Raw genomic sequence first — 14,949 nt, 5'->3', positions numbered from 1 at the left:
TTTTATTGTGGATGATGGCCAGCTTCATCCTTACGACTTGAAGCTTTGCACCATTGCAGAATAACCTTGCCCACATGACATCAAGAGCTTGCAGCGTTTTCTGGGAATTATTGCATTCTACCGTTCTTTCATAGCACGCTGCACAGAGCTCATGGTTCCACTTAATCAACTAGTGTGCAAAGGCATAAAATGGAGTTGGAGTGAATCCAGGGTGTTGGAACAAAATGTTTTTCGTTCTGATTTTAGTTTTGTTACACTGAAATAAGTTAAGTTCCGATTCTTCTTCTTCAAAAAAAAAAAAAAAAGAGAGAGAGATTCGTAATGGTTCATAACAGTTTTGGTTCACATGTAAAAATTTTCAAAGCAAGGCAATGATAGAAGCAGTATTTATTTTTTGCAATACATGAATTATGAATTCTGAGATCATGCTCAGTGCCTTGACTCAAGGCACTCAGGATGATCTCTGGAGCAGCACGTCATCGAGTGTACTTGCTGTTACGATCGGCCTCCAGGGGTACCGACCTGCAAAATTTTCCCAGCCCGCTGCTACTGCTGAGGGCGTGGCGATCTTCGGAGAAGCGACCTTGGAACCCTTCCCGGCTCGCTGCAACGAGTCCTTTTGTAAAGCCAACAATGAGTCTCCTCGTACAGACCAGCGGTGCCGACAAGGCTAGCCGTTCAGACCAAGTATTGTTAGTTGATTCGCTGCCGCGTTCACGGTCTACTTGGAGCAAAAGAACTCCAGGAAAAGGGTGCTTTGTGCTGCTTTCTCACGGCCCCAGAAATTGTCACAGACAATGGACAGATGTGGTGGCAAGCTGCGGGGTCAGCTCTGAAATCAAGAGGCGCCTGCTTGGGTCAAGTGTATCAACCCCTGTCTACGATGACCCATCCCCTCAGTGTGTTCTGTGAAACCAAAGTGCGGAAGTGAGCGTGTGAACCCTCCCCCTCAAAGGCGGGTCCACTACGATGACTTTGGGATGCTCCCATTGGACGAAGGTTGAACGGCAGTTTTCCCTCACCTAGGGATCTAGGGAGGACAGAGGGTTTTTAAGCAGCCGTTTCCAGCTCTTCGGTGTGCTTTCTTTTTCAGTCATGCTAGACTGATGAAATGTAACATTCTCCACCCTTCATGTAGATACTGTAAATAAATCCCATATTCCTCGTTCTCAACGAGAACAAGTCCCTCCCTTCAAGTCGGATGACGGCATGGGCCAGCTACCACTTATTTCATGCCCGACCCCTACTCTTACATTGCAAAAATGCGAGACCACTGTTCCGATATAACAAACTAACATAAATGAACAACAATACTTCAGTAACAATACATTGTACGTGTAGAAAAAGAAACGATAAGCTCTTCAACGTGCAAGCGCTGGGTTTTTCTACGATGCTGATCTGCTAGTGCACTGAGCGGCAGGCTTGGATTAATGGACCACTTGACCGGCTATTGCCCGCACTATTCCTGCCCAAGATAAGCACTAATGCTGACGTTGCCTGGTATTGGTTGTTTTGGATTGCCAACTTCCCCCTTGAACTGAAAACCGATCAAAAATATTTGTTTCACTCCAAAACAAAATAATAAATAATGTTTCGGTACGTTTTCGTTACGGTGAAAAATATTGTTTTGTTTCGTTTTTGTTTTTGTTCCGTACCAACACACCGGGTGATTCTCAGCACAACGCATTTAGAACACTGACCAGTGCAATTGCTGAGAGCACAGCTCTAAACTTCCCAACTTAAACAAGCCGTTTGTGCTACAAACAGACGCTAGCAACTATGGTCTAGGCACTGTTTTACTGCAGGAATTCGAGGGGTAGTTGCGGCCAGTTGCGTTCGCAAGTCACACTCTTAACACCTACAGAAAAAAATTACACTAACTGAGCACGAATGTCTTGCCACTGTATTCAGGCTTAAAAAAATTGACATGTACTTGGACAGTGCCTCTTTTACTGTCCATACAGACCATATGGCCCTTACTTGGCTGCAATGTTTACAGAAACCAGGAGGCCGCCTTGCTCAGTGGATATTATTATTGCAATAATATCATTTTACCATTGAACATTGCACTGGTGCACAAAACAAAATTGCCGATGCACTCTCACGTGTGCCTATGCCCGAGCTTTCTTCCTCCCAGGAGCCACCATCTCTTGTTGCTGCTGTTGACACAGACCCGTGATGGGGTATCTTGGTCATAGGAAGTGCCTCCACAAGGTCCAACACAAAGACAGCCTCTGCCGGCATGTCCTCACACAGCTAGGTGGCTCTAGCGTGCAAGCGTCTACCATTGCCGAGTTCGATTCTTAATGTACTCGCTGATGATGGCCTTTTGCTTCACTACATTTCACAAGTTGACGAGCATGATGGTAACTCCCCCTTTCACGTAGTGATCCCAAAAGGTCTCAGAACAGCCTTCATTAGTTGCTTCCAGGATTCTGCTTTGGCTCATCACAGTTCTGCCACCAAGTCTTATGATATGTTATGTTAGACTGCTGCTTGGCCAGACATGCGGCAGGACGTTTTATGATATACACAAAGTTGTTCGATTTGTCAACAAGTAAAGCTATGTGGTGGTCTACCACCAGATTTGATGTAGTAAAAGTAAAAGCCCCTGGAAAATCGTCGCGTGTGACCTAACAGGCCCCTTCCACTGTACTCCATGGGGAAACCACTACTTATTGGTGGTCACTGACCACTTTACAAAGTGGGTTGACTTATACCCATTGCATGCACTTATTTCGCAGAAAATCTGGCACCGTCTCCTCAATGTCTTCTCGCATTTTGGCTTCCCACCAAAACTGATAACCGACAAAGCCACTTGCTTCACGAGTCGCACACTCGGGAAGGCGTGTTCTGTCTTCGGCATCAAACACAAAAAGACAAGGCCATGCCATCCACAGGCTAACATAACCGAACGAACCAACAGAATACTTGAGGTCAACGCTTATGGCACATACATACCACCAATCATACGGAATGGGATGCTAAGCTCTCGAAATAGCATTTGCGTCGCATACCATGGTCAAAAGATCCACTGGTTTTACACCTGCATATCCGCACTTTGGCAGGGAAATTTCATTTCCACTAAACCATACCTTGGTAACGTCATGTTCGGCCTATTCCAATAACCACCATTTCGTGAATGCATGACATACGAGGCTTCTAACCACTATCACTGCTGCTCGTGAGCAATTGCATAATGCTCGGTTCGAGCAAACATGCCAATATAACTCGCACCGCCGTGACGTTCAGTACTAACCAGGTGACCTAGTATTACATCATACGCATCACTTGAGCAACTCGGCTAAAGGTTCTTCGGTGTCCTTAGCATCTTAATGGGATGATCCATTTGTTATTTCACGCCAGTTTGGTGATTTATCTTACCGCTTGAAAGACACAACCGACACCTTAGTTTGACCAGTACACATCTTGGAGCTCGAACGCTATAATGTTTCGCTCCCCTATTAAGCCTCACGGTACTCTTGTGACCCCCTTTGCTGGCTCATTCAACACTGAAGCTGCAAGGTGTCAAGCTCGCCATATGAAGTTTTCTAATAGCATTGCCATGCCAGCAATTGCATGCAATATGCTGCGCATATTGCAGCTGTCCCGTTCTCAACTCCAGTGCCCACGGATCCACAACCGGTGCGCCCCCTACAGCCCGTTGCACCGTCGCAACCTGGACGGCCCTTGATGATGCAAACAGCTTCGTTGCTTGGGTCTCACGGCTGCCTTGGGAGCTGCAGCCACGGTCACTCATCAGAGACTCACCAGAGCTGGTTCCTGAGCCATTCCGGGGCCTTCTCCTCGCAGAGAGATATCTCTCCAAGCAGCCTCCAATCTACACGCTAGAGGACGCCCGTATACTCTGCCCCTTATGCTGTGTTTCGCAAATATCTTGGCGCACTCAAAAAGCGGGATCTCTTCACCGGGCCAAGCTCGCCGCTGCTGCTCTTTGCAATCCTGGCCTTCAGCTGCCGATTCCAGGCACCGTGGAGGCCGCTGTTGCTCTCCTCCGGTCCTTGCGACCACACCTTCTTCGACAGGAGGCCTTTGCTGCTAACCAGAAGCATCCGCCGGGTGCAGAGGCACCTGCTGAACCTGAGCCACAAGCGTCCCTGGAGGACCTCCTTGACCTCGACATGGATCTGTGACCCGCAGGGGAGGGGGCAGTATGGGAATGCCGGCTGCATGGCTGCGCCACTGTGCCATCATTGTCACCATCTTGGCCTGGCTCATGTGCCTGTGCTACGTGCAGCCAGCCTGGGACTGGAGTGCGAGGAGCGGCGACCAGGAAGGAGCTACAGTTGGTCTGGGGCTTCGGGCAGTAAAAGTTGTCTCTTGAATGGCTCTTGCACCATTGTCATCTCTGAGAGCCTCAGCTGGCTACTGGCTCTGAAGGGACAGCCCTGATGCCACAAAATGCTGTTATCGGTCATTTCTCAACATCATCCACAACTTTTTCATTGGCATCTCAATGATTAGGAAAATTTTTTAAATTAGTTAATTAAACATATTTGTGCACAGTGAACGAGAAATCTGCTTCGTCAACCAATACTTTAAATAAGCTCAATTATTCTGCCTTATTTGCAGTTCTGCCACAGGCGCCATAAAGCCAATGTAAAATGGTAAAGAATATTTTGTGCACAGAATGATGGTATATTAAAATTTTTGGACACCATCTGCACAAGTCGTGTCGTGAACATCATTGCCGCAAACGCAATTTCAGAGGTTCGTGTTTTTGCCAAACTTTTAATTATGACCACCATTTGACCCCCCCCCCCTCCCCCCCTAAGGTTCACTAAATACAAAACTCCACATTAAATCCTTGGCTTGCTTTATGTGGCAGCAAAAGCATGATTTTGTGCAGTGTGGCCGTGCAGAAAATAGTACAGCCCAAGTGCAAATTTAAGTGACGGTTGCGGTTGCCATGGTAAATTTGTGACCAAGAAGTTCCATGAATGCAAGTTCGTTTGTCGGCATGCTGTACTATCATCCCGGAAATCGAATGTGGCGCACGTGTGAAATAGATTTAGAATGTCACACACACGGCAATCGCCCATTAGTCAATGCATATGTACCAATAGAGCGCAAGAATGAGTACTAAAATGTATAACGAAACTGCTGAGCTACACGCTTAGAAAACAGTACCACCTTATTCATTCAGCGTGGCTTTCATTCCAGACTGCCCCATGAAGTGAGCACCAGTTCAAATAATCTTTAGCTAATCTGTATATAGGCAAATGCATAACACTTATATAAAACATTTATAGTACGTTACAGCACAAAACAGTTTTCATTTCCTTATGGCCAGTTACAATTATGCCACCAAACACACCCGCACTCCAAAGACGATGCTGAAACAGATTGCTCAGGCTTGGATTGCACAGCTAGGCGCTAGCCAACGCATGTCTATGGCTGTATGGTTTCCACTGAACATGCACATCTTGCTAAATTTGGCAACTTCCTTCGAAATTAGAGTTTTGGCACAGTTTGGCACAGCTCGATAGTTTGGCGCACGATGGCATAATTGACTTCGATCTTTGGCACTTCGATCCCTGTGTGCTGGATAATACATTAGGTTTCCATCTATTCAACACTGGTTAATTTGATTTTTCGATTATTTCGATCCAGACTGAAGGTTCCAACCTGCACCAATGCATTTCTACAGGCCTAAACTTTTGTTTATTCAATCCTAAAATTGGCTTTCACCAGATGATTCAAACTTGAGCAGTCAGCACGTACATGCACGTACATGCCTGACCCCTATGGTGACCCCAATAGCGACCCCTTTAGTGGCAGTATCTTAGGGGACAGTGAAAGCATTGACACACATGTCATTTTCTGTCTAAAGGGCATCTTTTCAGCCTTCCTTAGGGAATATTTTTAAGCAATAACCATAGCCAACAATGTCCGATTATTATATTTACCCATTTTAATATGCACCTTATTATTCTTTTTTTTTTTTCAAGAAAATTGTGCAGAAATTTGCCTGCACTAAAGAAACCAAATGAACATCACAGCATTTGTATGCCTTATCGCATAACACCAGTGTATTGCACCAAGGCAGCCTTTAGAGAAACACCTGCCACTAAGCAACAGATATTAGACCCTTCCTTGCCCATTTTCCGTGCTAAAAAATTGGGTGTGCGTTAAGATTTATACTTTGTTTAGGAGCTTTATTGTCATTCCTACATTACGTTTTATACTTTGAATACATCGAAAGTGGGCGCATGTTTGATTCAGGGACATGATAGCATCCGGAAAATGTTGCCAAATGAATCAGCGGTGTTTTGGCATTTTTTCTGCATCTTGTTTAATTCGACCCGCCGAATAATTCGATCACTTTCGTCGGTCCCATCAGGGTCGAATTTACGGAAGTCAACTGTATTAGTTTTCTCCAGATGGCATGAATGGTAGTTCACAAGCATAAAACATTTGGGTTTGTTAGTTTTGCATATGCTTTAACAAGAAGTGCTGAAGCACACGACACTGTCTGCCCTTTATGCTTCTGTGCTCTTAGTTTAAAAGCTGAAATAGGCATGCCAGAGTCAATGTTCATGGCCTCATGCAACTTCATCATTAACAATGAATACGCAAGTATTTCTCCTTTATTTATTTATTTTTTTTTGCTCAGACTGAATCTCCCGGAGTTCTGTGATGGTACACAAAAGACACAAGGTAGTCACTGTCGAGTTATGATTTGAGTCGCAAAATAAGACATGAACTAAGAATAGACATGGCCAAGTGCACACTTGCAACTCATTTAATTTCCCGATGTTTCACTGCATATAACCTCAGACAAATGCACAACACAACGAATGACTTAAAACACGTCGACACCAAATTATGACATCCTATCACTGAGAAAATGAAACTGATTTCATGTAATGCAACAACGAAATGCTGATGCACCAGTCACCAAACTTTCCGATATAAAACACCTCCACCCTTTGTTAAGTCTTTCGTTGTGTTGTGTGCATGTCTGGGTCTACATGTAGGGATGCGCTGAGCAATTAAATCAGTTGCAAGTGCATGCTTGTCCATGTCTATTCTTGGTCAGTGTTTTATTTTGTGCCTCAAGCTGTTTCTACCCATGTACCAACTACCCGACAACAGATGTTACTCAGTACTCACTGCTATTCATTAGATATTAATGTTTTGGCTTAGATGTTTGGCATTTATACTTGCAAACGTGCAAAAGCACTTATGAGTGCAGCCATGAAATGAGGGATACCAGTGGATGTTGCCTTTCTGCCATTCCACTCATTGCCACAACGGCAGAACCACTTGTCAATGTAAACTATCTTTACATTGTAATAGGTATTGAAAAGTGCACATGTATAAAAATATAATGCAAACTTTATTAAAACAAAAGCACAGTTCACTTACCATATTTATATCCAAATCTAATGCACACATTTTTACAAGAAAATGGGTCCAAAACTTGCCTGTACCTTACAATTGCATACGAAACCAAAACCGCCGTTCGCGGCGTTGGCAACAGCTTACCATCAGAGCAGTCAGAAGAGGCATCATCGCCATTCTAAAATGGTGACAGAGCACATTTTCGTGAAGGTTGCTGTGGGTTCATTTTGTGCTCAAATACAATCTGGAGCAGTACTCTCGGTCAATCACTTACGAAGATGCTGTCAGTTTCACAAGATTTCATGCGACTCGGCACTGGATTTGTCAGCATATAAGGCCGCCATCATTTCTGACACTGTCCCAAGCTCGCTATTTGTACACAGTGCCAGGAACGCTGTCAGCCACGTACTTCAAGAAGTTCGATTCAGAGCCACGTAAAAGAATGTGAAAGCGGTAGTAGTAAAAGCGATCGCTCAAGAATATCATCCCTGTATGCTTGGTACCTGTGGCCAATGAAGCACAAATGATGACGGCAAGCTGCTTTCATTATCAAAGCTCATTAAAAGAAAATTTATTCTGTGAGGGTAAATATTCTTTTATAAATCAGGGGCATGCTACATTCAGGTGTACTTCTAATTTTTTGCTTTCAACTCGCAGAAGTGAGTGCATGTTAGGTTTGTGGGCACATAAGAATCAGGTAAATATGTAATGACAGCTAACTTGCATACACTGATTACTGATCACATGGGTCGACTCCAACGTTGTTACGTTTCACAGTAGAGTGTCGATGCACGCCATTCTATGCAACCTTCAGGGTTCATTTAAAATTGTACTGCTTCTTACAACTGCTAACATCTTGCTTGACTCTTATCATCGCAAAGCAATTTCTTTTCAATTCAATCATAGTCTCATTACACATTTTGGTCAGTTGTTGGCTCCTTTAAAGCAGGTCACCTTTTTAGTGAGCCTTGAGACACAATACCTTGGTGTTTGTGCTGCACAGCTGCACCAATTGACATTTCATAAAGCTGTCCATATATGTGGCAGGCTATCGTATGAGACAAAGTGTGCATAGTGTAGTGTTCGTAACTGTTACTGCATTATTTTTGTACGCACCTTTGCTGGGATGAAGCCAACATGTCATAAAATGCAGACAACAAATAAAATGGAAACTTCCCATACTAACTACACTACGGGATCCATACTGTAGAGCTGTGATAAGTACATTGCTTTTCTACTTCGTTATAACCTTCCAAAATCACGAGAAAGATACAAACAATGAGCGAGAGTGGCTATAAATGTGTAAACATAGCGAAGAAAAAATGGGGGGTGGGGGGGGAGGGGGAATGCCCGTACCAGATTGAACTTGGTATGGCTAACAGGAAGCAGAGGCCTCTGGAACCTCTTCTGGCTGCCCACTGCACCGGCAAGAGGAGGTGCCGACAAACTGGCTGTCACAAAATTGAGAGTGTCTACCCAGCTTTGCAGCTCTTTGGCGTCTCTGGAACACAGCAAACAATGGCATAGTTTGAGCTAATAAGGAGAACCCCAGAGAGAAGGAAGACAAGTATAAAATGAAGGCTTGTCTTGAAATTCTGATGTGCGTGCTCTAAAACTCAAAATTTATGCTACCTACAGCAGACTGCCACTTTCTGCAATGAAGACAAAGAAGGCAGGCGTAATAAAATGTGAAGCATTACTATGCACAAAAAATTGTGCTACACACCTATAATGTGCCTGCGGTTCACCATCTGCTGTAAGAAAATCATGCCTGGGAGGATAGTCTGCTGTTTAGTAAACTTACACTTTGTACCTAACAGCAATGGTCAGCTATGAGTGGAATCCCTGTGTGTCCTTGCTTTCAGTTTTCATGGCATAACAAAGAATGAGATACAGCATAAATGTGCAAAACAAGCTTATATTATCTGGCTTATACAGCAGTATGTAAGAATGGCCTATATTTTAACATTTAACTGCTGTTATGGTGGCTTCACAACAAAGTCCATAAGTGATAGGAAAAGACAAAAGCAAATGCTTTAGGGCAACAATACACAAGTCCTCTTGCTTTAACATTTAATTTTTCTCCATGCATTTTAATCCTCCTATCTGCTATCTTTTCGCAAGTTAGAGAAAATACAGAATGAGATAAACATGGTTGCAGGGAACATTACAAAGAAAAAAATGACAGTGAGCAAACCCACTGACCGAGCAGGTGCTTCTTGAGGTCAATAGTTCCTGCTGTAATACACAAGGGATTTATTTCTTTAAATCTTACATTGCAGTTTTGTTGTACAGCAGAATCTTGCTACATGTTTACTATAGTATAGAAAGGACACTGCTCTAATGAAGAAATGTGAAGAAATGCCTCAAGTCCTAATTTATCGCCAATAGATGCCTGTGTATTTTTCTTGCAATATATTGAAGGTGAATACAGCAAACATACAAGTGCCTAAGAAAGAAATCAAGTTCTCAAACTACATCCGTAACACAGTAAATGTTAGAGCTAGCTGGTAACCTTTCCTGGACAGTTCCAAGTCAGCTTTTGTCCGAAACTACGACATGCAACATTCAAACACTCCATGAAGGAATCTGTCACTCATGCAAAGGGCACTGTTGTTGTACTGTAGTGTTTTCAGTCCAAAATGGAGTACATAAGCTCTGACCTCACAACGGTTTACTTGTCAAATGCTCTCTTGAACACTGTAGCCCTGATGAATACTATTTTACAGCCAACTGTGGCTACTTGCCTCTCGAAAGGCTGGGACACCTCCATTCATGCTGCTGCATCTAGATGCGAGAATCATGGCATGGTGAATAGCAATACAGTAAAGCCTTGTTAATACGTAGCTGGCAGAGAACGTGGATCACGTTGTCAAGTACATTCTTTATTTCGGGAAATCCTCGGTGCACACACACACATGCAGTCTGCGTTCTGTCCCGCCACACCGCAGGCGGCTTGCTCCGCTGATTACTTCACTCACTCAGTTCGTTGTCGCACGCTTGCACACACGCACACACGCCTTCCATGTTCTCCCTCACCGCCACACATCGTTGCCTGCCGTGCCTGCTACTATACACAGTTGCTTACCGTCTCGTGCCTGCGACTCTACGCCACCTGGCGTCGGCCCGGTACCCTCACAGATCCTCCCCCCTCCCCTTTTTATCCCGTGAAGAAGGCTTCCAAGGCACATGATAAGGGCTCAGCTGGCCTGCATTAGCGAGGCCTTTCCGTTTCCCTGTAGCCGGGTCTCCGAGTCTGTAGGTATTGCGTCCAATGTGTGTAGTCCCTCTAAATCGCCCTGTGTGTCGAGGGGCAAACTTGGCTGTGAATCCAATGGCTGCCTTACTTAGCAGGTGCGTGTCCCGGAGAACCAAGTTTCCAACCTGGACGGTAGAGCTGGAGTGCACTTTTTGTTGTAATACTTTGCCTGGCTGGCTTTTGCCAAAGTTTGGTGGTCCTGTGCAAAGGCCCAGGCATCTCGAAGGTACACATCCAGTTCAGCAGCTAGGGCATGAGCCGCAGAAGGGGTCACCTCGGTGCCAGCTGCCTGATTGTGATGGCTCCACGCGTTCCGTAGTTCCCGCCCATAGCATAAGAAGGCAGGCGTAAAGCCAGTAATTACACTTTCAGATGTGCGCATTGCAAACGCCACTTCAAGTAGCCTTTTCTCCCAGTCCCTGTGGCAAGTGCAGTAGCCCACCAGGCAGTTTAACCATTGTGTAATGGCATTCCACAGTCTGTCATGCTGGTCTGTATGGGACTGTGTGGCTCTCCTTGATTTCCTAGTGCTGGAGAATGCCTTTCCACAGTTCACTTATGAATGGTTTGCCATTGTCGCTAGAGATGGAGCTAGGCACACCGTGCCGGCAAAAAACATTGATCATTTTATCTATGATCGATTTGGAGGTAGGCACACGTAATGGAAAAAGCTCCACAAACTTCATGAACTTGTCCAGCACCACCAGGATGTACTTGTGGCGCTGAGGGGTTGTGGGCAGTGGCCCAATAAGGTCCAGACTTAGCTGCTGCATTGGGTGGGTGGCCCATGAACTGTCCATCCGTCCTTTTGGTTTTTGCTGGTGAAGTTTGAAAGCCTGGCACTGCTGGCAGCTGTGGATGTAACAGGAGATATCAGAGCAGACACCAAGCCATGTGAACCGGCTTTTCATACGTTTCCAAGTTTAAAAAAAAGCCTAAATGCCCACTTAGGGAGTGGTCATGCTCCATTTTCAGCGCCATGTCTCGTAAGTGTTGGGGAAGCCAGGTGACCTTATGTTCACCGACCGTGTACATAAGGATACCGTTGTTCGAGATTTCGCTGTCATCAGCTAGGTCCTGTATATTCTTAGACTCTTTAGCGTCACCAGGTAGAAGGCCACGCTTAAAGTATTGTAGCAGCTGCAGCAGCAGTGGATCCTTGCATTGTTCCAACTAGAACTTTGCAGTGTTGGTGAGTGGGGACACATCAGTCACGTTAACAGGGGCTGCTAGCTCAAAACGAATGGTTTGTTATGGCTCTTGCACTTCGATTGGGAACCAGTCCTCCGCCAAACAAGGCTGAGCGTATTCGGCAGCAGGGATAGGGCATCTGCTTAGTGCATCCACTGGGATGTTGGCCCGTCCTTTACGATGCCTTATGGTACACTTGAACCCTTGTAATCTCAACACCCAATGTTGCACTCTGCACGATGTCTGCTCAGTTGTTAACATCCAAGCCAATGATGCATGCTCACAATGCACTTCAAATGATGTGAATTCTACATACGGTTGGAATCTATCGACAGCCCACACTACAGCGAGGCATTCCCATTCTTGGATAGTATAGTTCTTTTCAGCAGCGCTGAGGGTCCTGCTTACAAATGACACAGGCCTGAGTTCACGTTCGACTTCCTGCAAGAACACTGCCAATATGCCAGTGCCACTGGCATCTGTTTCAATCACAAAGAGCCTGTTCAGGTCAGGCAATACCACAGCCACCTCTCCTGCCAGCGTTAACCTCAGAGTCTCGAATGCTGTCTGTTGCTCGGCATCCCAAACCCAATAGGCTCCTTTCATGAGGAGAGCTGTCAGGGGTCTGGCTTTGTCAGAAAACCAAGGGATAACATTTCTGTAATATCCCACAAGGCCCAAAAACATTTGGAGCTCCTTGACTGTTTTAGGGCATGGGAACTCTGCAACCGCTCGCACCTTGTCCGGGTCAGGTTGACATTTGCCTGGAGAGATTACATGTCCAAGGAACTTTAATGCTTGTTCACATCATGTAACTTTACTGGGATTGATTGTCAGACCTGCAGAGCCAATTCTTCGCAGTACCTCGTCGATATGTTGTAGGTGGTCCTGAAAAGTTTCTGAATAAATGACCACATCGTCAAGCAATGCCATGCAGTAGTTGTGTTTTATGTCTTCTAACACTTTGTCCCTGAGAGTCTGAAATATTGCTGGCCCACCTGCTACCCCAAATGACATTCGCTTAAATTTAAACACTCCTCTATGGCACAGGAATGCAGTCTTCGGTACATCTTCGGGAACAACCGACACTTTAAAGAAGCCCTGAGCAAGGTCGAGGCTCATGAGCCACCTAGCGCGGCCGAGCTGAACCAGTACCCAGTCTGTGCGGGGCATGGGATATACTGGCGCAGTTGTGATTGCATTTAAGGCTCTGTAGTCGACCACAAGGCGATATCCTCCAGTTTTCTTCTTTACTAATACAGGGGCACTGGCCCAGGAACTGGAGCAGGGCTCAATGAGGTCTAGGTCCAGCAATCTTGGATACACCCATCAAGAATTTCTCTCTTTTGGCTATTAACCGGATGCAGCTTGCATCTAACTGGTGGGTTGCCTGTGTCTATTTTCTGAACCACCAGGGACGTGCAACCTGGTAGAGTGGTAAAAATATGGTTATGGTCTGCAAGGATGTTATTAAGTTTCTGCTTCTGCTCCTCCTGAAGGTTCTCTAGACTACACTCGCCCCTCTCAGTGGTATTGTAGCATACATCCTGCACATCTGCAAAAAATGCCTGTAGAGGGCTGGTGACATTTTAATCAGGCTCTTGACCTTGCTTACTGCATTGCAGCGCTGTCTTACAGACTGACAGGGGTTGGTGCCCAGCATCCAACGCACATGGCCACTTCGGTGCCTGTTTAAATTTGTCGAGTCCGTATGGGTCAGAGTGCCAACCGCCAAGGCCCATGTGGAGAGAAATACCTGCCACCTCAATAAAATCCTACCCAAGGACAACATCCTACCTAAGGACAACATCCTACCCAAGGACAACACGCTGCTTCCTGGACCCACCTTGCCAACGAATACAACGGCGAACCGATTGTGCAGTTTGTGACCAGCCCTGAGCAAGCCTCAGTGTTCGTGCTTCTTCCCTGAAGGTGGCTCCCGCGCACTTGGCCACCACGATGGCATGGCTACCTATTTAGCTCACGCTTGCCCCATTGTCCATGAGTGCATAAAGGACACTGTTACCAATCAACAGTTCAAGCTGTGGTTCTTTATTTCCGGCTGTTGCGAGCACTTGCAGGGACGTCGCATAGCCGTCGGCCGGAGAAGAGGAATTGCAGTGAAAACAGTGGGGTTGGCTACGTGGTCTAGCAGTAGTGCATTGACGTGCAATGTGGCCAAAACCGCCACACCGCTGACACGTGATACTGCAGTTTGGCGGCTTGAATTGTGGGATACCTTGCTTCGCTTGAAACCTGAAGTTCTGAAGTGCTCTCCCGAGGTGTTGCCGTGCCGAAGTGTAGTTGTCTCATGTGTACAGCGCGCGAGCGAGCGGCACAGATGAGGGGTTCCACTCTGAGACTCAAGCATGAAGCGTCGTTGACTGCAGACACTCAGAAGCTGAAACTGCTGCAGGCTGCAGCTGCCACTCTCATTGCTGGACCGGGAGGGTTTGGTTGTACATTGCAGTGGTGCGCGGAGATGAATAGATGAAGGCCAAATCAGCTGCTGCTTGTGCAATACGCGGTGGTGGCGGTGGCGCCTAGCGCAGGCGATGCTAAGCGCGTTCCATGATAGGGCCGGCCGCCTTCACCATTTCTTGCAGGTTTACGAAGCTCATACTGGCTTTCAGGTCTTGGAATATTGGATGCATTTGTCTCCGCAGGCATTCCACCTTTACGGCATCTAAAACAGGCTCCGCTATACGGTCATAGTATTCGGCAATGACGTGAATGAACTGCTTGAGGTTTTCTGCCGGATGCTGAGTGCGCTGATCTAGCTATGGTTTTAGTTTAAACTTGTAGTCAACGGTGGTAAACTCCACCGTAAATTCGGACGTGAAGGATTGCCAGTCGGGGAGTCGAGGTGCGCACTTGAGAAGCGCCACCATTGTTTGGCTGACCCCTCCAACGCTACTGGAAGCAATCGCAAATGGCGGGCACGGGGGATTCCCGCAATATCGCAGTACTCTGAGTACTTCTCCAGAAAGTCTTGCGGCTGGTGTCAATCTTGGTAGCCACTGAATTTCGGCAGTGGGATGGGCGCACTTTTGATGTTGAGCACTGGCCCCGCACTGGTTGTCTTGTTGGGCCTAGCCATGCCGGCTGTCTCGTCAGGCCTAACCACGTTG

The 14,949-nt window shown here is 46.1% G+C and overlaps 1 protein-coding gene across 2 annotated transcripts in view; it reads right to left on the bottom strand.

The window, feature by feature from the left end:
- The window catches only part of LOC126548498 (PH and SEC7 domain-containing protein 1-like), a 425,618-nt gene that overhangs the window by 14,457 nt on the left and 396,212 nt on the right, over positions 1 to 14,949 (bottom strand). For both annotated transcript variants that reach the window (XM_050196708.3, XM_050196709.3), the window contains exon 12: positions 8,725 to 8,869. In XM_050196708.3, the coding sequence (XP_050052665.1) occupies positions 8,725 to 8,869 (145 nt within the window). The remainder of the gene's footprint in view (positions 1 to 8,724; positions 8,870 to 14,949) is intronic.

This window comes from Dermacentor andersoni, chromosome 1, assembly GCF_023375885.2.
Source record: "Dermacentor andersoni chromosome 1, qqDerAnde1_hic_scaffold, whole genome shotgun sequence".
Lineage (NCBI taxonomy): Eukaryota > Metazoa > Arthropoda > Arachnida > Ixodida > Ixodidae > Dermacentor > Dermacentor andersoni.
The sequence above is the reverse complement of the archived record's forward strand: the minus strand, read 5'-3'. Positions and strand labels throughout refer to the sequence as shown.